This window comes from Danio rerio, chromosome 16 (genome assembly GCF_049306965.1).
Source record: "Danio rerio strain Tuebingen ecotype United States chromosome 16, GRCz12tu, whole genome shotgun sequence".
In the NCBI taxonomy this organism is placed as follows: Eukaryota; Metazoa; Chordata; class Actinopteri; order Cypriniformes; family Danionidae; genus Danio; species Danio rerio.
The window spans coordinates 14,559,915-14,584,871 of NC_133191.1; the positions used below are offsets into that span (position 1 = coordinate 14,559,915).

A 24,957-nucleotide genomic window follows, 5' to 3' on the forward strand; every position below is an offset into this window, starting at 1 on the left:
GACCGTTCCGCATTTTCACCAGGAAATCAGTCGCATGGCGCGTGATTGACTGTTTACATTCTCGAAACACATCAGACTGGACTTTTAAACATCTTTTAGAGAACCATAATGACATTGCCATTTTCGTTTTTAGGCCTCGGATAAACTTTAAATCGTCACAAATCTTAAAAGATTAAGTATTTGAATGGGCGTTCATTAACGTACACGGGAGTCTCATCGGCAGGATGAGAGAAACGGCTCTTTTTATTCTGCTCGCCGGAATAATCACCACAGCAAGAGGTGTGTAACAATAATCAGACGGATTATATAAGATTTACCTTTCTGTCCAAGTGTTTGTTTTGATCTTTCTGCTTTTTTGTTTCACTTTGGCTCAGCTGACAGTAAAGACGGTTGTCTAGCACTGAATTTCGGTCATGGCTCGGTTGTGTGTGTGTGCAATGCGACATACTGCGACTCTCTCGGCCGGACTGTGCTGCCAGATGCTGGTCAGTTCTTATCATATGTCAGCAATAAAGCTGGCAGCAGACTGATGGAGAGTCAAGGACAGTTCCAGAAGAACAGCACAGGTGCAGGTGAGTGCTCTTAAGAGACCATGGCCATGTCCCAGTACTCAAACTAACGGTCTGCTCACTAGTGTTCTGTTTACTGTAACACTTATGTGTTAATCTGATGTAAATCCTGTATCAGTTTGTGTTCTAAAATGAGAATTTTCCTCAGCCTTAAGTTTATTTTAATTTATTTCACTTTAAAAGCAATGGAAAGAACATCATTTGCCATAAAAGTAAAGTGACTAAACCTACATTTTAGCTCATTTTAGAAAAAAAATTCAAATGGATCTTATTGGATTTTGCATCTCAACGCTTCAACGCTTCATTTTGATTAAATTATGGAATACATTTTACACAGTGTAGATTCGGAAAATGTAAGAATCGTTTTAAACAAGATTTAAATGAAGATGTAATATTTTACACACGCTGGAGGCCTACATTTCTGTTCAATAATCCCTGTGAATATCAAAATTTAAAAGTGCTTGTTATTATGTGACTGGCAGCAAATTTTTACAGAATAGACAATCATTTCAGTTTTGATACAATTTTTTTACAATGACTATAACAGTTTTTTCAATACATTTAACAAGTTTGGTAAACTCTTAACACACGAACACACCTAAAACACACAGTTGGCAAAACGTTTAATTTCATGCTTAAAATCACACATTGTAAACTAAACCAAAAAACTAATGTTCAAAATACAAAAATAAAGTAACACAATGCACCACAAAACACTGCAAGCATGTTTTAAAATCAAATAATTTTTCTAAACACTAACACAAGTTCTCTTCCAACAGGAACATTTAGTCAATCATAACACATTGACAAAAAACACTATCATCAGCTAAAATTACAAAAACTGCATTATTTTGTGTCCGCTCTGCCCTTATATTTGAAGCCTCTCTACATTTTATGTTGTTGGGTTTAGTAAGAAACCGCATCAGAAAAAGCATTACAATTATAATACAAAAAACAAAAAAATCCCATTTCTGCTTGGACTTCTGCATTTGGCCACATGTTTTCATCCACATCAAACCTGATATCGTCTCTGGCAAGGTATCATGGGAAGAATTCTCTTGTTGTTCCTTTTCCACACAAGATCAGCCCAAAGAGTCCTCATTTAGAACATATGATCTTGTGATTGGAAAAACCTGAGTGTGGTTCTTAGGTGGGAATCTGCTGTGATTTATGTATTTACCCAACTGCAATCAGCGGTTTCTCATTGGCAATGGAATAAAATACAGGGAATGTATTTGTTTTTCAGTTCACTATGAAAAGCTGTTCACTTTGACTTTAGCCTATATATGTTCTGTTTAGAACATGATGGGATCTGTTCTGACCATAGACTGTAAAATACAGCGTGAAAGCATTTGTAAATTTTACTGTAAAATGACATTGTTTTGGTCTTGGTTGAGCATTTGAAATTGGTGGTAACTATGCATTTTGCATCAAAGCAACAAGAAATGTGGTAATTGTATAGCATACAAAGATGGATGTTTTGCTAACCGTGCTAAGAGTTTAGGAACCTTTTATTGAGATAAACTCATAGCGATTGTAAAAAAAAAAAAAAAAAACTGTTAAATGTGTAACTCCCTGTGAAACTCCCTGTGAGAAAAATTGGCATGTACATATGCTCTCAAATTGTTATGACTGCAAATTTTTGCTCACTTTGTCATTCAAAGCCCCACAAGACTTAAGTTGATGTTCATAACACAAGTGAAGATGTTGAATAAAGATACAGATCCATTGAATTTATGCACAAACAAAACACTCACAAAAGAATAAACAAATAGAAATAAAATGAAAAGTAAAAATCTTTAAAACACAGCCTTAACCAAACTAGGGAGTGGGAACCAGTGAGATCTTTTCTTGCTTTCAGGTTCAGAACATTTGATGAAGTGTGCCGTTTATTGAACAGTGTTTATCAAATATTATTAATGAAATAAAGTTTTGGTTGCATAGCCAGTGGTTTTATGAATGGATAAAAATGACAAGGTAATGTAAAAATAAAATACTTGATTTTTGTAAATTAAGAAGAGATAGATTAAAAGAAATGGTGGAATAATGGAACTGGACCAATAACAAAGCTGAAATAAGATTTCCCCTGTTCATTATTATTGATTTCGAGAAACTATACTTTGTGAATTGTTATAAATTGTAAAAAAAAATAAAATAAAATCTCTCTATATATACTGCCTCATATGGATGAGTTTGGTCTGCAATTTTCATTTTATTTCATTCACAAATTTGTATAAATAAATGTTTAAAGAACTGCAATAATGCAGGAAAGGTTTATATTCATTATTAACAATACTAATGTTTAAAAAGTCTATATTTTGTTTAATGAGTTTGATTTCCAGTCACTGTTATTTTTCATGATGGCGACCTCTTTACCGTCTTCACATTTTCGTTGGGTGTTTTGCCATTCCTGACAGAAAGAATCAAGCAGCTTAGCTTTGTTTGGCTCTGGCTGGCTGTCCATCCTTCTCTTGAGGTTTACAGTGTGGTTCGGCGGGTCTGGAGATAGGGCAAGCCAAGACACATGACAGCTGTGGCTGAAGAATCAGGCTTATTCCACCAAATATTAACTCTTCTGAACCATTGTTTTGTGTTGTCTTAATTGTCAACTTGATTTCTTTGAAATATTTTAAGTTTGAAAACGCATATTTTGACCAATTGTAATTTTATGAAAAACAAACCAATCTAAACGTCAATAATTTTCTAAATTATTATTATTATTAATATTATTATTATAAAATACTTAAATTGTAAAACAAATCCAACCATTCACATTAAAAATTATTGTTATATAATTTCACTTTCATCATGTGAGAATAATACATTTGTCGACCAGTTGTGAGTTTTCTGTGTACATATTATACATTTGTTAAATAAATCTAATTATACATAATTTTCCAGCCAAATGCTAAACGCTTTTTCTCTCCTTTTCTGAACGCCAGCTCTCAGAATCACTCTGAACCCCAGTCAGAAGTTCCAGCACATTAAGGGATTCGGGGGAGCCATGACGGATGCAGCAGCCATTAATATTTTGTCTCTGTCTTCCGGAGCTCAGGACCAGCTGCTCAGACAGTACTTCTCCACAGATGGTGAGAGCAACAGAGATTGAGCAAGTGGAAATGAAAATGGCCTCGGCTTTCTCAGTTCCGAATGGTGTACATCGCTCTGTTTCACAGGTATAGAGTACCGTTTCGTGAGAGTGCCGGTGGCCAGCTGTGATTTTTCAACTCGACTCTACACGTATGCTGACACTCCAGAAGACTACGATCTCCAGAACTTCACCCTGGCCAAAGAGGATGTTCACATGAAGGTAGCATACACAAACAAAAACACACCTTACTACAAATAGCGGTCTGCAGTAGTACTCGCTTGAGGGTAAATATTGCGTAAATAGTGATTTGATTTTCATTTTTGAGGGAACTTTCCCTTTAAGTGTTCATGTCAATGCATTAAAAATACAATTTACTCAACATTTTGCTACCTTTCGGGTCAGAATGTATTTTAAAGTAGTTATTGATTTTTACATGTTTTAAATTAATATAATATTTAAATTATCTATATGTGTTATTTACAAAAAAACATACTAGAAAATTACTAGAAAAAAACTTTGTTTTAAAATGGCAAATGTTCGTTTTTATCATTTCATTTTCATTTTGCGTCAAACTTCGCACATCATGCGAAGAATGCAAATTTAAATACAGCAATACAATGCAAAAGTACATTTTGCTTATCGTATTTATTATTCAAAAGAAGGTAATGATTCGCACTCAATTGCTTCATACTGTTTTTATTTGTACTTTTTCTTACATTTTACGGGTGATAACAGACAAACAGACGTATCGGCACAAAGCCTTCCTCAGTGTGTGACACATTCTCCAACTCCACCCTTTTATTCCATAGTCAATCACAATGTGCAATTAGTTAAACCGTCACTCTCATTTCATTATCAATTAATCACACAATAACTTATAATCTTCACAGCAATGACAATAAACATTCTTAGTATTTCAAAATAAATTTTGCTGCTCATTCACTTCCCTACATTCAGCTATGAATTTAATCAATAAATGAGGTAAGCAACTACTTAGAGCCCTAGGAAATTCGGTAGCACCCAATAAATGCCTAGGAGTATAGATCATACCCTCACTGGCCACTTTATTAGGTACACCTTAGTCGTACCAGGTTGGACCATGCTATCATGTCAATATGGACCAAAATGTCTGCCTTCAGATCTGCCTTAATCCTTCAAGGCATAGATGCAAAAAGGTACTAGAAAATTCCTCAGAGATTTTGGTCCATATTGACATGATAGCATTACGCAGTTGCTGCAGATTTGTCAGCTGCACATCCATGATGCGAATCTCCCATTCCACCACATCCCAAAGGTGCTCTATTGGATTGAAATCTGGTGACTGTGGAGGCCATTTGACTACAGTAAACCTATTTTCATGTTCAAGAAACCAGTCTGAGATGATCATTATCCTGCTGGAAGTAGCCATCAGAAAACAGGTACATATCTGTGGTCATAAAGAGATGGACATGTTCAGTAACAATACTTAGATAGGCTGTAACATTGACACAATGCTCAGTTGGTACTAATGGGCCCAAAGTGTGCCAAGAAAATATGCCCCACACCATTATATCACCACCAGACTGAACTGTTGATACAAAGCAGAATGGATCCATACTTTCATGTTGTTGCTGTCAAATTTTGACCCTACTATCCGAATGTCACAGCAGAAATCAAGACTCATAAGACCAGGCAATGTTTTTCCAATCTTTTATTATCCATTATATCCATTTTCATGGATTATTATCCATTTATTTTTGTGAGCCGGTGTGAATTGTAGCCTCAGTCTTTTGTTCTCTGACAGGAGTGGCACTGGTGTGGTCTTCTGCTGCTGTAGCCCATCCGCCTTAAGGTTGGGCGTGTTCAGAGATGCTCTTCTGCATTCCTCGGTTGGAGCTTACTAGATATTTCTCTTTTTCAGACCATTCTCTGTAAACTCTAGATATGGTTGTGCGTGAAAATCCCAGTAGATCAGCAGTTTCTGAAATACTCAAACCAGCCTGTCTGGCACCAACAACCATGCCACATTTTGATGCTCGGTTTGAACTGCAGCAGATTGTCTTGACCTTGTCTACATGCTTAAACGCATTGAGTTACTGCCATGAGATTGGCTGATTACAAATTTGCATCAACAAGCAGTTGGACAGGTGTACCTAATAAGTGGCCACTAAGTGTATATTGACCTTATTCTAAAATGAAGAAGTGCGCCTGCTTTCGCAATTGTTTTACAACTTCCGATTCAGTCACCTATGGGAGAAATGACTTGGAATAATAAACGGCAGAAAACGGTTAAACTACTTGCTCTACAAACAAATGTTTGCATGAACATACAGACCAAGTAGAATAATGTAATAAGAAACTATCAGTATGCAACATCAAACAGCGAAACGAGCAGTTTTTAATGTCTAAAAATAAATGGAAGTGAATGAGACCGGAAGTCTTGAGCCAAAAAGATTCAAATGGCTGCGCCTGCTTGTCGCGAAGAATAAGGTGAATAATGTAGTTTTCTATATTTTGTGAAGTGAGGGTCTAACAATAAAGCATTTTATTGTAATTATTAATTATTTAATTATTTTAATTATTACATTTAGTTTTTTTATTTTAAGAAAAAAAAAATATATATAAATAAAGATTGAATGAAATAAGAAAAAGACCGCCAAATAAAGAAATAAAGTACAAAGTGTGCATATTAGGACTGCTTCATAGCTGCAATTGCTTAGGCTGCCCAAGTCACTAAATATGCCACTGCGGTCATTTGAGATTGGGCCCTTATAGTAATTTCAGTCTGTCTTCATGTAAATCGGGCTTAATTACATCAAACAATGAATTAGTGGATTTATCCAGTGTGGAGATGTCACATTGTTAAACAAAAATTATTACCATCTTACATGTGGCAAATACATATGGCAAAACCCCTAATGCCAGATGTTATATTCTAATTTCCTCTATCTGTCCCAGATTCCCCTTCTGCAGCGGGCACAGGCTCTATCTGCTCAGCCTCTCTATCTGTTCGCCAGTGCCTGGAGCGCCCCCGCCTGGCTGAAGACCAACGGCGCACTGATAGGGAAGGGCTCCCTCAAAGGCAAACCAGGAGGCAAAGAACACAAGACCTGGGCTCAGTACTATATCAGGTGCACAAAGAAACCCAAAACTGCATTTAAATACAAATGGCTTCTCATAATAATAAGAATAATAAAAAAGAAACACATTTCAGGACTGCACGGTAGCGCAGTGTACACAATCCCCTCTCAGCAAGAAGGTCGCTGGTTGGCGCCCTGGCTGGGTCAGCTGGCATTTCTGTGTGGAGTTTGCATGTTCTCGCTGTGTTGGTGTGGGTTTCCTCCGGGTGCTCCGGTTTCCCCCATAATCCAAAGATATGCAGTAGAGGTGAATTGAATAAACTAAATTGGCAGTCGTGTATGTGAGTGCGCGCAAGCATATGTGGGTGTTTCCCAGTGCTGGGTTGCAGCTGAAAGGGCATCCGCTGCATAAAACATGTGCTGGATAAGTTGTCGGTTCATTCTGTTGTGGCGACTCCAGATTAATAAAGGGACTAAGCTGAAAAGAATATGAATGAATGAATGAAGAAACACATTTCCAATCTTTTAGCACCTTCTAATAAAGCCTGTTTTCGTTTGATTCAGGTTTCTAGAGGAATACAGGAAGTATAATCTTTCGTTCTGGGGGCTGACGTCAGGGAATGAGCCCACTGCAGGTGAAATGACAAATTACAGTTTTCAGGCTTTGGGTTTTACTCCGGAGACGCAGCGTGACTGGATTGCCCTGGATCTAGGTCCAGCACTCCATTCCTCATCCTTTTCCAAGACCCAACTAATGATTCTTGATGACAACCGCCTTATGCTGCCACATTGGGCCAAAGTGGTGAGTTAGGATTGGTGGATGGAGAAAAAAAGTATAGAAAGATGTTTAAATGATTCAATATACATTGTTTTTGCTAAAAGGGATACAACTGTGGCCAAAAGTTAGGAGAATTATTTATAGTTATGCAGAGTATTATTCATATTATTTAAGTTACCCATTAGTTTGTATTTTATTAACATCTACCCCTACCCAAACCCTAAACGTAACCCTCACATGAATGTAAAAAATATAATCTATTGTTGTACAGTATCACAAAAATAGCGCTATATTGATGTGAGTATCCACAGCTGTACCATCATAAACTTTTTCTTATAAAGGGCCAAAAAACAAACTTGACTAAGGCTAGTGGGCCGAAGGTAAATATAGTTGTCATCGGTAATTTCCTAATTTATTTATTAATATTTAGAAATAACTAGAAAACTTTGATTTAGATGAACCTATTTGGTATTTTAAAACATTTTGTAATGAACTTATTACAGTAAAAACACCTCCATTATAACAGAATGGAGTTACACTAGTTTTTGCATTGATTTGCTCATCAATGTCTTCTGTATAGTCCTCTATCCGTCGAGTGACAATATTTATATTTTTAAAATTCATTTACATAATTAAATTGAAACTTGCTTTTTTGGAAGCTTAGCAATAAAAAAAAAAGGTTACATTAAATTAAAAATGACCATCTCTTTTAAAGGCATTCGGCTTTGGGAATGGTTGGGATGGTTGGCCAAATCAAAGGTCATAGTGGGCCACAGTGGGCATCTCTGATCTAGACTTTATTAATTTTCTTGTTTTGGTTAATTTAAGCTTTTATTATAATATATAAGGCATGGTATTATCATAAATGCAAAAAAAGGTTACTAGAGGACAACAGAGTGTTGCATCTTGGTGAATCTATTCTCTTTGAGGCAAGTCATTTTACTCTGCGGCCATCTTTGAAAGTATGCTCAGGCATTCCGTCTGAATGGCGAAACATCAAATTCTCTAGAACTGCTTGCCAAGCTACAATTGAATTTCATATTAGGAATCACCGATAAAAATAGACTGACTTCGATGACTCAGCTCTAATTGCATCATTCGAGGGATGCAACCTCTGAAATGAGACACAGAGAATCACCATGAGGCGACACTGTTGTTGTTTGGGAAAGCCAGATGCCGCTAGTGTCACGCGGCGGCCATTTTGGAATGAAAATTCCAATAGAACAACAGCATATTATAAGGCTGTAAAATAAACTATTAAAAGTGCTGATGATTGTGATAGTAAGTGTTGTATTGTCGTCTTTCAGGTTGTATCTCAGCTTTAATGCGCTTTTTAAATAAATAAATAAAAAACAAAGCAGCTGCTTGCCATCTCGACAGCAATAAGATCCAACGGAATGGCCAATCGATTTCACTCTAAAATGGCGGAATCGCTTGGCTGTTTCTGGGCGCTGCTGTTGCAATGAAACGCTCTATTGAGTGTCACCTCTTGGTGATTCTAAGCTTTGCTTGCCTTAAAGGGACTATGGTTTAATATACGTTTTTAATTAACTTTGAGAAAATGACAATTTGTGTGTTAGCAACTTTTACAGTTGCTAGGTGACTAGATCCATCCTCTGTAGGCTGGATTGTCTCATTGTAAATCACTCGGTTTGGCCTGTGTGGACTTCGAAGGACTCACCTTGGAAGTCTACTTCCTTCGGAGGATAAAGTTTATGAAATGAGACACGGCTTATATGAACAACATCTAATACAACAATCTGAATTTTCTTAAAAGCAATCTAAAAGTTTAAATATTAAATAATTGTTCAATTGAGTATTTAAGTGTCCATGGTATAAATACTGTGCATGTTCATTATCACTGTATATTTAATTTTGGCACAAGTTGATTCTTCTTTTTTTTTTTCGGCTATAGGTTCTAAGTGACATTAAAGCAGCACGATATGTCCACGGCATTGGTGTTCACTGGTATTTTGATCGCCTTGTGCCGCCTGACGTCACCCTGACCTCCACACACCATCTGTACCCTGATTACTTCCTATTTGCAACTGAGGCATGCGCTGGGTGGAGTCCAGTGGATCGTGGTGTGCGTCTGGGCAGCTGGGACAGGGCAGAGGACTACGCCCATGACATCATCCAGGTACTGGATAATGGTCTTAAACAATTCTAGATTGGATATGCACATTAATATAGCAGCATTTTTTTAATGACACTGTATAACAATAATTAATATTTTACAGTACTGTGATGGTTGGATTTAGGGTTGGTGTGGGGGTAGGCGTTAAAAAATAAAATGTATTGGGTATTTTAATAGATAGCATAAATAATACTCAGTACAACTACTGTTTTTACATTACTGTGGGTTTAGGGTTGGGTTTAGGGTTAGGATGGGGGTAGACGTTAATAAAATACAATAAATGGGAAATTCAATAAATAATAGAAATAATTCTTATTAACTTCCAGTGGCAAACGTATCTGATCTAGCAACAACCCTTAAACACTCTAGGAGCATGTCTGAAAAGCTCATTAACATATAAATGATTATTTACTACATATACTGATGATTTGTTTGAGAATTTGGATCAGCGGGAAATAAACAATTACACACAATATATAGTGATGTTGTTGTTTAAATATGCAGCTACCACTTAAAAATGGCCAGTTTCTTTGGATTTGCTGGATGTATTAGGTATGGGTTTGGGTATGGTTTTTTTTAGTTTATAAAGTATAGTAAATAAAAAGTAAAGTTAAAAAAGATAAGATCATTGATCAGAATAACACATAATAATCTTCATTTCTGACCTCTTTTGAAGATAAAACAATGGTATTGTCTTCTCTATATTTAACATAAACGTCTGAACTTTGTTATTTCATGGAAAAAACTAAATGGCATGTGATATTAAATTTGGAGGAAATGTCAACAGTAGTTCATCAATTTCAAAATAAATAAATAAGTCAATATATACAGACGTGTCTTGGAGAAAACTGTTGGTGCTCTTCCATTGAAGAAAGAAAAACTACAGTGGTCACAAAAATAACTTAAAACTAAAAACGACTTAATAATTTATAAAAAATGACTGAAAATAAACAAATGAAAATCAGATTGGGCAGCAACAACTTCAGGATAAATTCTGAAGAATGGAACTATCCTTTTTGATCAAATCATCAATAATCGAATCCAGCTAGTTGAGGAAACCAAGTACAAAGAACGGACCCCTTGACGAATAATTCATTTTATTATTAGTTAAGACTGGTGACACAATTGGTTCAGTGGGTAGCACTATTGCCTCAAAACAAGAAGGTTGCTGGTTCGAGCTCCGGCTGGGTCAGTTGGCAATTCTGTGGGGAGTTTGCATGTTCTCCCTGTATTCCCTTTGGGTTTCTCCAGGTGCTCTGGTTTCCCCGACTAGTCCAAACACATGCGCTATAGGTAAATTGAATATGCTAAATTGGCCGTAGTGTATGTGAGTGTGTGGGTGTTTCCTAGTTTTGGGTTGCGGCTTGAAGGGCATCCACTGCGTAAAAACATATGCTGGATAAATTGCCAGTTCATTCCAATGTGGTGTTCCGTGATTTATAAAGAGACTAAGCCAAAAAGAAAATGAATTAATAGAAATCAGATATTGCTTTTGAATTGTGGTTGAACAAAAGCAATAAATAAGGCAAACTAATGAAACTTAGCTGGACATAAAGATTCCAACAATTTTTTCTAATCTGTATTTATACTTATATATTTTTTGTTTATATAAAAATCAAATACAATTTAGTTTTACACATTATAGATTGTCAATTCAGAAACATAATGTACTTATCCTCTCTATAACGTTCTGTTTTAGGACCTGAATAATTATGTGACCGGCTGGACCGACTGGAATTTGGCCCTTAATCAGGATGGAGGACCCAACTGGGTCAAGAACTTTGTGGACAGTCCCATAATTGTGGACCCAAGCAAAGATATATTTTACAAGCAGCCCACATTCTACAGCATGGCCCACTTCAGGTCAGACTCGTTCAAAGCACCTTCAGTCCTGACAGATTTCAGATCTTGTGCAAGAACACCATCTAATCTATATTTCTCCATATTAATTGCAAAGATAGAAGTCAACCTAACTAAACTTATTTTTAAATGAGCCATTTTCAATAGAATCCGCTTGTTAAGTGTGACGTCACGCGAAGCGGCTTCCGGGTCCAAGCGCTCTATTCAACCGAATGGGGAGACTCATGAAATGGTAATAATAAACGTTTACAAAGCGATTTAATGCTTTCGAAAATCACAATCGCAATATATATGTCCATGCCTAATATCCGATGGCCAGAAAGTGATAAATTTTTTAATAAATTGTTACATTTTGGTATTTGTTATGCAGCAAGCCCAGAGATTGTTGTGTACACTACGATTTTATATAAAATTAACTTCAATGTGTGATAGGAATAAAACGTGATCATAAACGAATGATTTCTCCACTCAAATGAATGGCGGCTTGGACCCGGAAACAGTATACATACGTCACAAACACGTCACCACTCTACATGCGGATATGTTGCTCTCTGTTAACCAATGCCTTTGTACCTTACTAACAGCAAGTTCCTGTGGGAGGAGTCTCAGCGAGTAGGTGTGTCCTTTAGTCAGCAGACCAGCCTAGAAATGTCTGCATTCATCAGACCTGACGCCTCAGCAGTATTAATCATTCTAAACAGGTAAAAACTGTGACCTCATCACTGACCATTTAAGATGGTGAAATCAACGTGATGTATATAAACTCTTTATCAAACTGCAGGTCTGAAGAGGAGGTGCCATTTGAAGTCTGGGATCAAACGGTGGGCTTTTTGCCAGGAAGTGCTCCACCTCACTCCATTCTCACACTACTGTGGAACAGACAGTAAACAAAATCTGGGTCAGTAACCCATATAAGCACCTTAATAAGGAACTCTAATCATTTCAGTCATGCCTTAAGACAGAAACATCCGAAAGCTTAACAACCATGATTAGCAAATAAATTATTTCAATACTGAGTCGATAGTGATTTAAAGTCGAAAATACATTTGCTTTATAGGCTGTAATACTGGGTTCACATCAGACACCAAACAGAGCGTCACTTGCTCTAGATTAGATATAGAATGTTTATGGAGAGAAAGCTTAAAAATGTGCAAATTTTAGATCTTGAAGATTGTGTTGTTACTTTTACACATGAAAAGTGCAATGTATGAGTAAACTACTTGCAAACACATATTTGACAAATTTAGTTTGAGATTTTAAAAGCCCCAGCTACTGGGCCAGCTTGAACACATGAACGTGATTGGCTGCTGAGAATTATCATTAGACCATTACTGTTGGCCAAGAAGATGGCTGTCCAATCCTGTACTTTATACCACCAAAATGCCTCTAACTTGTAAAGGATCCAATTTTTTGTGTGTTTTTCTTCCACATTGAATAGACAGTATTAAAACATACTTTAAAATAAACATCACTGTACACTGAGTGCAAAAATCTGCCTTGTTGGCTGAAGGCTGATTTATACGTTTGCGTCGAGTGCACGCAGCCTGTGTGTGGTCGCATAGCCCGTCTCCAACGCTGACCTCCCAAAAAATGTAACTACAAGTCGCAAGGATGCGTAGTGCAAGCTCTGTGATTGATCGGCTTGGTAGCGCTGATGAGTGTGGGCAGGGCTGAGAGCTGCGCGAGCCTGATCAAGCGAGTGTCAACAAATATCGAGTCATGGGAAGGAGCTCCAGATAGAAACTGTTGTTTTGTGTTTACCTTTTGATTAAGTTGTTGCATTTACACTTCTGTGTGCTGTTTGTGTAGCTCTGCAATAACACTAGCTGGCAGGAGGTGTTTTTGTTCCTCTGTGTTGTTTCTTTGCTGGTGTTTTTTTCCTGAACACTACCTATATGTTCAAGTAACTCAAACTCACTCTTTTAGAGGTGGGAAACAGCAGGCAAGCAACAACTTTAATCATAAGGTAAACACAAAACAACAGTTTCCACCGAGAGCTTTTTTCCCAGGACTCGACACTTGCAAACACTCGCTCCATCTGGCTTGCGTGACTATCACCTTCGCCCACACTCGTCAGCCGACCAATCACAGAGCTAGCACAATGCATTGTTGCAACATGTAGTTAAATTTTTTTAGAGTTGCGCATCAGCATCGCCGTCGGCCACGTAACCATGTATAGGCTGTGCCGGAGCATACAAGTCGTGCCGATCACTCGATGGAGAAGTATAAAAAGGCTTGAGGCTATGCACATTAATTAAGTGCCAAATTTGTGTATGAAATATAGCTAAACAAGACACCTGAGGCATTTGAGTCCAAACTTGTTTCAGCATTGCTATTGCAATGTGCGCATCCACAATAGTCACATGGCAGGATATGCAATGTTCGAATTATAGTTGCCCAGGAGCTACAGAAACGTATTTAATTACTGTCTTTAATTCTTTTTTAAACAAACATTTTTTCTAACTTAGAATTTTTGTCTTGTTTTTAGTCCAAATATCTGCATTTCAATGCAGCATCATTACAAAAGCAAGATTTGCTTACCCGGCTGAGAGATAATTGTACTTGTTTTAAGGAAAAAACTTTTCATTTTGATTAATTCTGAAGGTGAAAACAAAACAATAGTTTTACTTGCGCTAAGAGTTGTTTTATATTTGGACTAGAAATGAGACATTGCAAAGTTAGAACAGCAGTTTTTTGCATTGTGATCTTTCAATTTCTGTACCTAAATACTGTCAGACCAAAGGAAACCATTAAGTTATATTGTTCAAACTATTCAAATCTTGTGAAACTGTATTCATATCACAATATTTATCGCAGAAAAATAAAATATTGCATTATCAGATCTTTTCAATATCGTCCAGCCCTATGTCTAACCTCCTTTTGTTAAATATGTTCTCTATTTTTATATCACATATCAGATTGAAGGCATTCGCTTTAATAGAAATACAGGAAACATTCTAAAAGGGACAATGAGCACGACTGGTATTTAATAATGTGAAGAGTATACTCGCATGAAAAATACTACGGTAAATTATAGTCAATTTTCAAGTCAGGAAGACGCGAGTGAGGTGAATTCTGCACGTTCATTTTGTATCTAATCTATTCGCATTTGTGGTGTGAACCCAGCAAGCTGCTCTCATCAACTTTTTAGTCTTGTATTAATAATTCTTCTAACACCCCTGGGAAAACTTGATATTTAAACATTCTTGCACTGATACTGTGAATTAAAAACCAAATAAAGACAACATATAAAAGCTGATTCTTTATGATGTTTGTTAAAAACCCCTCAAAGCAATAGGAAGGTCTGAATGATGCTGTCGATCGCATGTCATACCAAGCTCCACATATCTCCTGGTTTTTATTCAGTTTTATTATTAATACATCATGGTCATACACATCATATAATATATATTTATATACTTTAATATTTAGCGATTCATCATCAATGTTTTTTTTCCTCTTTTTTTGTCTTCCTTAATGAGTTTTCCAACTAAAATTATTTACATTAGAAAAAACTGTAATAGAAATGAGAGTGAAAAGAAGGTAATCAAATTAAACTGATGGACGTTGATGGGTCTGTGATATATACACACCAGAGAGGAATCAAAGAGAAGAAAGAGACAAAACTTCATGATCTCCTGGACAAACGGAGGAGAAAATAAGAAGGCAAGGACTGGGGAAGTAAAGCAAAGTTGATAAACCGCACAGACACGGCAGGCCATCCCAAGAAGAATTCACATTGGACGCTAAGAGGCGCTACGCGGAGTACAGCTCCCAATGCTGTACAAACTAAATGTGGGTTCAGAGTTGAGCTGCTTTAGCAACAACATGTGCCCAAATCAACGTGCCTCATCCTGCGCTGTGTTTGTTCACTCAGGTAGGGAAAAAGTAAAAGCACAGAAGGAATCAAAGGCGCCTGAGAATATGGGAAAGAAACAGAAACATTGGGATGAACACAACTCCAGAAGGACTGCGGTTGAGAAAAGTAGTAAACAAATCATAGTAAAAGACATCAGTGTGGTGCCATGAAAACGCAACAAAAGGAGAGAGAGAGAAAGACAAACAATCTTGGGTTAAGACAGAGAGTTTGGATGAGACAGGCGGACGCATGTGTATGTGTTTCAGAAGGACCATCTCTCCGGTGTGCGAGGATCAGTGTTTAAAGAAGAAGGCTCTGATGAGGACTGAGTGCCGCTTTCATCCCCATTCAGACTCTTCCTGCACACAGGACACGTGTCGTGCTTCAGGGAGAAAGAAGAGAGAAGCGGGGGTCAGTCAATATTTGTCTCTGAAAGCTCTGAAGATACTAAAAACTGAGCCGAGTTCAAACATTTCATGTCAGATGACTGGACATAATAAAAACAACTAATAAGTGCATTCCAGTTCAGGAGGGGGAATAGAAAACAGTAGGGATCTAACTGTACATGCTGAACATTTTGAGTTTAACCACTACATCTGTGGACCTCAAATTGACACTGAACATCTTCATTAAGGCAAGAATAAAAGTCCACAACACATTATATACTTCCTATCCAAAAAAACACCAGCTGTTTAAAACTTGAAAAGATGTCAATTAATTACTTGTAAACAATGGTACACAGCATTCTATAATCTTCGGCAAGTCAATTAAAGTTACCAGCGAGACATACACTCACCGGCCACTTTATTTGGTACACCTTACTAGTACCAGGTCAGACCCCCTTTTGCCTTCAGATCTGCCTTAATCCTTCATGGCATATATTAAACAAGGTACTGGAAATATTTCTCAGAGATTTTGGTCCATATTGACATGGTAAAATTACACAAGTGCTGCAGATTTGTTGACTGCATGTCTTGGATGCAAATCTCCCATTACACCACATCCCAAAGGTGCTCTATTGGATTGAGATCTGGTGACTGTGGAGGCCATTTGAGTACAGTGAGCTCATTGTCATGTTCAGTAAACCAGTCTGAGATGATTCACGTTTTATGACATGGCAGATCATCCTGCTGGAAGTAGCCATCAGAAGATGGGTATACTGTAATCATACAGGGATGGACATGGTAAGCAACAAGACTCCGCTAGGCTGTGGCCAAGCCGAAGCCGATGAGCCGATGCTTAATTTGTTATTTTGGGCCCAAAGTGTGCCAGGAAAAATCCCCCACACCATTACACCACCAGCAGGTTGAACTGTTGATACAAGGCAGGATGGATCCATGCTTTCATGTTGTTAATGCCAAACTCTGAGCCTACCATCTGAATGTCGCAGCAGAAATCAAAACTCATCAGACCAGGCAACGTTTTTACAATCTTCTAGTCCAATTTTGGTGAGCCTGTGCGAATTGTAGCCTCAGTTTCCTGTTCTTAGCAAACAGGAATCGAACTTGAGTGGTCTTCCACTGCTGTAGCTCATCCACCTCAAGGTTCAACATGTTGTGCAATCAGAGATGCTCTTCTGCAGACCTCAGTTGTAATGAGAGGTTATTTGAATGACTGTTGTCTTTCGATCAGCTGGAACCAGTCTGGCCATTCTCCTCTGACATCAACAAGGCATTTGTGTCCACAGAACTGCCGCTCACTCATTTTCTCTTTTTCTGACCAGTCTCTGTAAACCCTAGAGATGGTTGTGCGTGAAAATCCTAGTAGATCAGCAGTTTCTGAATTACTCAGACCAACCTGTCTGGCACTAACAAACATGCCATGTTTAAAGTCACTTAAATTACCTTTCTTCTCCATTCTGATGCTCTGTGTTAACTGCAGCAGATCATCTTGACCATGTCTTCATGCCTAAATGCATTGACTTGCTTGCTGCTTGTGATTGGCTAATTAGAAATTTGCGTTAACGTGCAGTTGAACAGGTGTACCTAATAAAGTGGCCAGTGAGTGTAAATACTAGAATAAAGCACCATTTCACATTATATTTGCTCATCTAAACATTATGTATATATATATATATATATATATATATATATATATATATATATATATATATATATATATATATGTTTATATATATGTTTATATATAAACAGAATACAAATCAATAGTTTTGTTGTCTCTACACTATTTGAGATGACCGCTGTGATGACATTCATTTACATTAAAGACAGTAAGGTAAAACTGTATAAACGTTTGGGAATGTGCACTGAACCCAAGGTACTGCCATGTACTTTGAGACTGCTATGCTAAATACACATCATTGAAATCTATGCCCTCATCATTTTTACTTACTTTATAAAAAGAGGTTTTGAAAGCTGGTGTGTAAATTATTATTTTTGGAACAACAAATCAGAGTCGAAACGCAATTTAGTTAATTATCTAGACTAGTATTTGACTAGACTTGCTGAACCACTTAAAGAAGCAGGTACTGTATGCATGTCATTACTTCTAGAACAGCTACGGTACATGTGAGTTTTTATCATTACAGCAAATAACATTTCTGATACTACTTGGATAGTAGACTTTTAAAAAAATTAATTTGAATATAATTTAATATATAGGGGGTCTGGTTCTCACTTTAAAGAAAGACTTTATCTAAAAATGTCAATTCTGGTATAAATTACTCACCCTTATGCTGCTCCAAACCCATAAGAGCTTCTCTTTAGAACACGTATTAAGATACTTCGGATGAAATTCAAGAGCTCTCTCTTATTTTCCATGACAACAATGGTCATAAGATGATCAAGAAAAGAATCCAAAAACATTGTCAAAACATTGCATGTGACTTCAGAGGTTCAACTGAAGTAATTATTTAAAGCTCCAAGACAAACAAGCCAAGCCAAAAAAATAAAATAAAATAAAAATTTAAATTAAAACAACTTTGACTTGCCAATGTCTTTTACATCAGGTCGGAGTTTGTGTTTACTATGGTAAATAAGATGCTTGCCTGTTGCACTGATGACTTTAATGGCCATACTGCCTTTAATAAATGTGCTCCTTGAACTGATTACTTCTTTTTATTCATTTTTTTGCTGCACAAAAGTGTGCTTGGAGCTTTTATTATGACACTTGAACGGTTTTGACTGTTTTTGGTTTCTGTTCTGAACATCTCATGACATAAGCTTTCAGACTTTATTTGTGTTACAATGATCAACGAAGGTGTCTAGGGATTGCAACAACATGAGGGTGAGTAATTAATAACAGAATTGTTGTATTCAGATGGGATAAATGAAGACTGCTATTTTTGTTAAAGCAACATAATGTTAGCATAATATTAACAGTCTCTAGCCTTAATGGTATGTTGTAGCAAAGATGTAAACAATGGAAAATGCTGTTTGGCATCGCTAACGATTTAGCTACAATCCATATTTATCAGTGAAACTACAGTAAACACACAACGTCTTTCACATATATTCAGGATATGCATGTGTAAGTAACATGAATCGTTCACATATCTTTTGCGACTTCTTTATCTGAGATGTAAAACGCAGGAAAAGCTGCCTATAGAAAGACACTGTACAGTCGCGCACACATAGAGACGCTGCACGTGCTGGTGAAGTGTGTGTGTTTACAGCAGTTTGACTAATAAATATAGATTTGTAGCTAAATCGTTAGCTGTGCCAAACAGCACTTTCATTGTTTACATCTTTGCTACAACATACCATTAAGGCTAGACACTGTACATGTCATAATTTTAACAAATAAAAACTCAGAGTTCACAGTTTCTGCTTGTAGGAGCTGCTCCATCTTTGAGGAGATTTTAACCGAATCCAGCACTGAACTGGGAGAGACTCTGAAAGCTGTGTTTTGTCAAATCCTGCTTGCTATGTATTTTATAATTCTCTGGAACATAATTAATATTAAACTGTAAGCACGTCTGTCTTTGTGTCGTGTCCTTTAAAGCTCAAATACAGAAACAGAAAAAGTTCTGTGGAAATAGTAGCGTTTGGATGCATTTAAGCTCTATCTTTGCTATAACATTACAGCGCCTCTGGCCACGGCCCTTAGCTGTGCAGGGTGTGAGCAGTAAAAGTACGTTTGTGATCTCACAAGGCCTGGATGCATTTTTTGTAGTCCCCAAAATTCGTTCAGTGTAAGCTTTGCTAAGCTAACTCTGTAAAAATCAAAGTCTCCCTTTGCATTGAACTTTGAGCATTTTACAATCAGAGATATTGTTTATGCTCACACAGCTACATTACACATCAACTAAAGTTTAAAATATGATATCGTAGTGGACCACGCCTTTTAAAGGGGCTAATAATTTTGACCTTAAAATGGGTTTTAAAAAGTTAAAAACTGCTTTTATTCTAGCCGAAATAAAAAAAAAAAATTTTCTAGAAGAAAAAAATATTATCAGACATGCAGTGAAAATTTTATTGCTCTGTTAAACATCATATAAAAAAAAAAAATAATATTCAAAGGGGGTTTAATAATTCTGACTTCAATTGTATATGAACAAATATAAAGCATCCTATAGAAAATATTTATAAAATGAGAGATATGTGGGGGGTGTACTTATGCTGAGCACTGTAAGAGCCTTCCAAAATACTCTCCACTTGCTATGCATCTATAAATGTTTCGGTTAGTGCTCATCTTCTTTTTTTTCCTACTTCAAAATGCTTTTCTTTCCCACATTTTGCCCCATTGCTTCTCTCACCAGTTCTAGCCAGGGCACGATGCAGTCACTATGGAAGAAGTGGTTACAGGGCAGCTGCCGGACCGGCTCACCGACTGTATAGTCTTCTTTACATACAGGACACTCCATATTGCAGTCTAGGAGAAACGAGAGGAGAGAAAACAGCGTGCAGGGTGTGAGAATAATGAGATTTCAGCAGACGAGTGTTGCCTTAAATAGCAATTATAATTCATCAGCACACAAGACTCCTACTGTGAGGTCAATGACCCCAGCTGAGCCTGAGAGTCTTCAATCATCACTGAAACGACACACTGTGCTTCTGGCAAACGAGATCAGGGAAAACGACAGAGCTTCGCAGAAAAGGGAAGAGAGAGGAGAGACTAACCAGTGTGTTCCTGAGTGATGATAACAGTGGGAAGGGAGGAGATTTTCTCTTTCTCCGCAGGAGGAGGACCAGTGTTCTCAAACTGACCCAATAACTGACAAAGGGAAACACAGAGATTAACAGCCTGTTTTCACACAGAGACTTAAATGGGGTAACATACACACTAGGGCTGCACAATATATCATTTCAGCATCATTCGCAATAGTCACATCTCAGGATATACGCAATGTTTTATCATGTGTAAATCTATGTATGATTTTAAAAGCATTCAAGTACAAGAAATTGTGTTCTACACTACAATTAGGTTTATTAAATTATTTTTATCATTCAGGTAATGTACTTGAATACTTTTAAACTCGGGAAACAAGAAAACACTATTTCAATTGTATCATTTTCTTGATAGTATTTAAAGATTGTTCTGCATGTAAATACTCACAACACATGCAAATACAGAAATGCACAGTCAGCAAATAACACAGACAACACTGAAAATGTGTTGGGGTACCCAAAAATTATATAGATTGTGTATTAGTTTTAGGATGCACTCTCACTGCAGAATCATCCCAATTGATCTAACAGTATAAATTCTTACCAAATAGAGATAAGTCATCTGGTGAATATATATATATATATTAGGGATGCTCATTTCGGTTAATTTTGCTAACCGACAACCGCTGCTCATTAATCGGTTATTAATGGTTAACTGGTCAGATTACTATTAATTTTATATTAAACAAATTGACGTGACTATTTTGTGTCCAACAAATTAAATATTGCATTTTAAAATACTGATTTATTTTTATATGCTAGCATATTAATAACAGAACATAACAACAGAGCATTTTCACGCACCTGCAGTGTTTAGCACAGAAGAACATAATAAACTAAATAAAATGAATAAATAAATAGGACTACCCCAAATTATTTTCACTTAAATAACTAATTTATATTACAAAACGAAAATACTGACTGATTCTTTTTAATAACCGGCATAGGCTGCTTTTTTTCAATCATATGTTTTTTTTTCTTCCGTCAAATAAAAATAGCTGACTTCCTCAAATTGCTCGCTCCCCGGAAAATATGCATTTATTTAATGCCCCGCTGTTATTATTATAACCACAAAACCTTTTTACATTTTTAATAGAAATTATTATTTTAAAGAGTATGTCCTGATGGTTACCTTTCTCTCCATCGCGGCTCAAGTGCGCGCACTGAGTGATGAAAAGACAACAACAACGCGCACATATGTTGACTTTTTGTAAACAGTTTTGTTGTTTAAATATGATATTGCATTAATGTGCATACATGCTTTATAAGCTGTAAAATAAAAGGTAAAGCCTATTTGTTGTGTTTATGATGCAGATCCAGGTCAACATCAACGCTTTTTTTGGCATCAACACGTCTGTTTCAAGCAATATTCTTCTTCCATTTTGCTTCTTTGGCAAATGTGTCTGTAGGCACGGGTTATACGTTATCGTCCCACAAAGTTAAGTATGTCTTGCAGTAAAACAAGTGGCCGACCACAGCTAATGTGCTTTTTTTCATTCCAAAAACGCGAGGCGCACCTCACTGCCTTAATGTTGACAAGGAAAAAAGAAGAGAAGAAGCGCGGTCCTCTTATGAAACGACTGAATCAGCTGGGTATCTATTGTGCAAAAGTGTTGCTGTCTATGTTGTTACAATTGTAATATTTAATAATATTGTGATATTCAAGATTTGTATATTCATACAGCTCTGGATAACTTAAAACAGCGAATAGACCTTCAGAGCGGCATTAATGCGTCCTGAAGTAAAGCGAAATGGCTATAAACTCCAGCAAGATAGAATGATTATATACAGAGTCATACTTTATCTTTAAATAAAGTATAACTATAGAAACTGTGTTCATCTTAACTGAAAGCTTCTGCGTGTTTGCTGGCCTCACGCATCGCGCACCTGTCAGTCAGTCAGTCAGCACGTAACCCCAAAGGATTAAACAATAGCGCACAACACTATACGGTTATAAAAACGTTTGCGCTGTTATAATCTACCTTTTAATATGTTTTGATGCGATTATAATCCGCTATTAAAAACAACAACAACAACAATAACTGAATGTTTTGAATGTGAATGTAGCCGTGGAGGGATGCATTTTGGTTTCCGCCATGGAAGAATGAATGTAGCGGAAACCATGCTCTTTAAAAGTTCTATGTAGTTGTCTTGACAACACAAACTGCTGCTCTGGGATGAGCCGCGTGCAAAAGATGCCCCTCTTAACGCAAAGGCGCATTCAATCGGCCCCTTATGCAGTCAAACTAAAAAATATATAAAATAATAATTTTAATAGTTTAACTGATAGCATTAATCGGTCACAAACACACCCTTTCGATTAACGGTTAATCGATTATTTTGAGCATCCCTAATATATATATAGAAATGTTAACATTTCTGGAATCCTAGGATTCAGGAGTAACAATGCGGTTTTCGCCCAGGCTGTGGTACACTGGACCAGCTCTATACCCTCAGCAGGGTGCTCGAGGGTTCATGGGAGTATACCCAACCAGTCCACTTGTGTTTTGTGGACTCAGAGAAGGCATTCGACCATGTCGCTCATGGTATTCTGTGGAGGGTGCTCTGAGAGTATGAGGTCAGAGATGCTCTGTTAAGTGCTGTCTTATCCCTGTATGAACAGAGTATAAGTCTGGTTCGCATTGCCGGCAATAAGTCAAACTTGTTGGACTCCGGCAGGATTGCCCTATGTCACAAATTTTGTTCATAATTTTTATGGACAGAATTTCAAAGCGCAAGAATTTTCTCATCTCTGTTTTTTGCAGACGATGTCATTCTGTTGGCTTCATCGAACATGGACCTTCAGCATGCACTGTGCCGGTTTGCTGCAGAGTGTGACGTGGCTGGGATGAGAATCAGCACCTCCAAGTCCAAGGCTATGGTGCTCCACAGGAAAAAGGTGATTTGCCATCTCCGGGTTGGAGGAAAGTCTTTACAGCAGGTGGAGGAGTTCAAGTATCTTGGGGTTTTGTTAACGAGTAAGGGAAGGATGGATCGTGAGATTGACTGGGGATTGGTGCAGCAGCAGCATTAATGCGGTCGATGTACCAGTCCGTTGTGGTACCGGTCTGTGGGATTTACCAGTCAATCTACGTTCCTACTCTCACCTATGGTCGTGAGCTTTGGGTTAGGACTGAAAGGACAAGATCTCAGATACAGCCAAAATGAGTTTCCTTTGCAGGGTGGCAGAGCGCACCCTCATAGATAGAAGAGCCGCTGCTCCTCCACAGAGAGAAGTCAGCTGAGGTGGCTTGGGCATCTGTTTCTGATGCCTCCTAGATTTTACCTAGTGTTCCAGGCATGTCCCACCAGGAGGAATGCCTCGGGATCGCCTCAGAGGAGCTAAAGGAAGTGTCTGTGGAGAGGGAGGTCTGGGGTTCTCTCCTAAGACTGCTGCCCCTGCGACCCGGCCCCAGAAAAGTGGTTGAAAATGAATAAATAACATTTTCCAATATTGTGCAGCCCTAATGCACACACACACACACACACACACACACACACACTTTGCTGTTCCACTACCTGTGTGATGACTGCATCCAGACCGCCCTGGCCCCACGCATAGTCCCCGGGGTTTGAGTGCAGCATGCTCGTCCTAACATACAAATATCAAGTTGTAACCATGAACTTATCATTAATTTAAAAGATAATTGGTTTTACACTCATTATATATAAAGTAGTAGTCAACATTTGAAGTTTATCAAAATCTTTCATCACAAGTTGTAATAAAAATGTCATTTGAACACTCATTCTAGTCTAAGGACAATATACAATTTTTTGATCCACTTAAAATGTCCAATGATATATACACACATATAATTTTGTTCAAATTATACATAACAGATATTTAAATTATATACAGAGAGACTTGTATATCATTTCAACAAAATGAGAATACAGATATGTTTTAATTTGTTGTGATTGAAAACAAGGGTTCCAATCCAATACTCATTGATTTCTTACCACCTCTTTGGTTAAAATGTGTTATTTTACAAAAAAAAAAAAAAAATAGAAAACGTTTAAAAACACAGCATCCTTATTATTTTATGTAAAAATGCTCTAAATAAAAACATTTAAATATGGGAAAAATGTCATCAGTAGTTTACAGAATAAAACAGAAAAAAACATAAATACAGAGAAACTGAGCATTTTCAACCATATATTAAAGTATTCTTTACCATGACACTGGAGGAGAGCCTGGTACTCCTGAATTGGCAAAAAGGCCTGCGAGAAACTGCTGTACGATTCTAGAAGGAGAGAGGAGACATCGGTGAGGAACTGATATTGGCTCTGGGGAATTCTGCCAACTTCCTTCATTTTTGTATTGATATTTCAGGGGTTGTCAGCTGACTCATCCAGTGCATGCATATATTGGCAGCAATGTTAAGCACTACACATTTGGTCATCCACATTTTTTGAGGAACAAAACTGTTTTACTGTGTCCTGCATGCTGCTAAAACCAGAGATTCAACAGAACA

The 24,957-nt window shown here is 37.2% G+C and overlaps 2 protein-coding genes across 6 annotated transcripts in view; one reads left to right on the forward strand and one right to left on the reverse strand.

The window, feature by feature from the left end:
• On the forward strand, window positions 1-24,228 carry gba1 (glucosylceramidase beta 1). Of its 4 annotated transcripts, XR_012392049.1 has the most exons (12): window positions 1-279; window positions 375-572; window positions 3,512-3,658; window positions 3,746-3,879; window positions 6,598-6,770; window positions 7,284-7,521; window positions 9,413-9,637; window positions 11,334-11,497; window positions 12,079-12,195; window positions 12,276-12,392; window positions 22,906-23,060; window positions 23,248-24,228. XR_012392049.1 is itself a non-coding variant. In XM_068214099.2 (11 exons), exons 1-10 carry the CDS (start codon window positions 225-227, stop codon window positions 12,379-12,381), a joined length of 1,557 nt encoding a protein of 518 aa, XP_068070200.1. In that variant the 5' UTR covers window positions 1-224; the 3' UTR covers window positions 12,382-12,392; window positions 23,248-24,228. The 4 variants fall into 4 exon arrangements, 3 of the variants coding, with proteins under 3 accessions (XP_068070200.1, XP_073782044.1, XP_687471.3); XM_068214099.2 differs by lacking the exon at window positions 22,906-23,060; XM_073925943.1 differs by lacking the exons at window positions 22,906-23,060; window positions 23,248-24,228 and adding an exon at window positions 19,149-19,293.
• rnf115a (ring finger protein 115a) overlaps window positions 14,847-24,957 on the reverse strand; it is a 17,978-nt gene continuing 7,867 nt past the window's right edge. For both annotated transcript variants that reach the window (XM_073925318.1, NM_001080073.1), the window contains 5 exon segments: window positions 24,658-24,726; window positions 24,002-24,074; window positions 20,435-20,528; window positions 20,071-20,186; window positions 14,847-15,735 (listed from right to left, as the gene is read on the reverse strand). In XM_073925318.1, the coding sequence (XP_073781419.1) occupies window positions 15,616-15,735; window positions 20,071-20,186; window positions 20,435-20,528; window positions 24,002-24,074; window positions 24,658-24,726 (472 nt within the window). In that variant the 3' untranslated portion in view covers window positions 14,847-15,615.

Bases quoted from the DNA above. Each gene is read 5' to 3' on its own strand.
- gba1 (XM_068214099.2), top strand. From the start codon at position 225: ATGAGAGAAACGGCTCTTTTTATTCTGCTCGCCGGAATAATCACCACA. The intron at 7,522-9,412 runs GTGAGTTAGGAT...TTTCGGCTATAG, and splicing joins TGCCACATTGGGCCAAAGTG to GTTCTAAGTGACATTAAAGC. The intron at 12,196-12,275 runs GTAAAAACTGTG...ATCAAACTGCAG, and splicing joins GTATTAATCATTCTAAACAG to GTCTGAAGAGGAGGTGCCAT.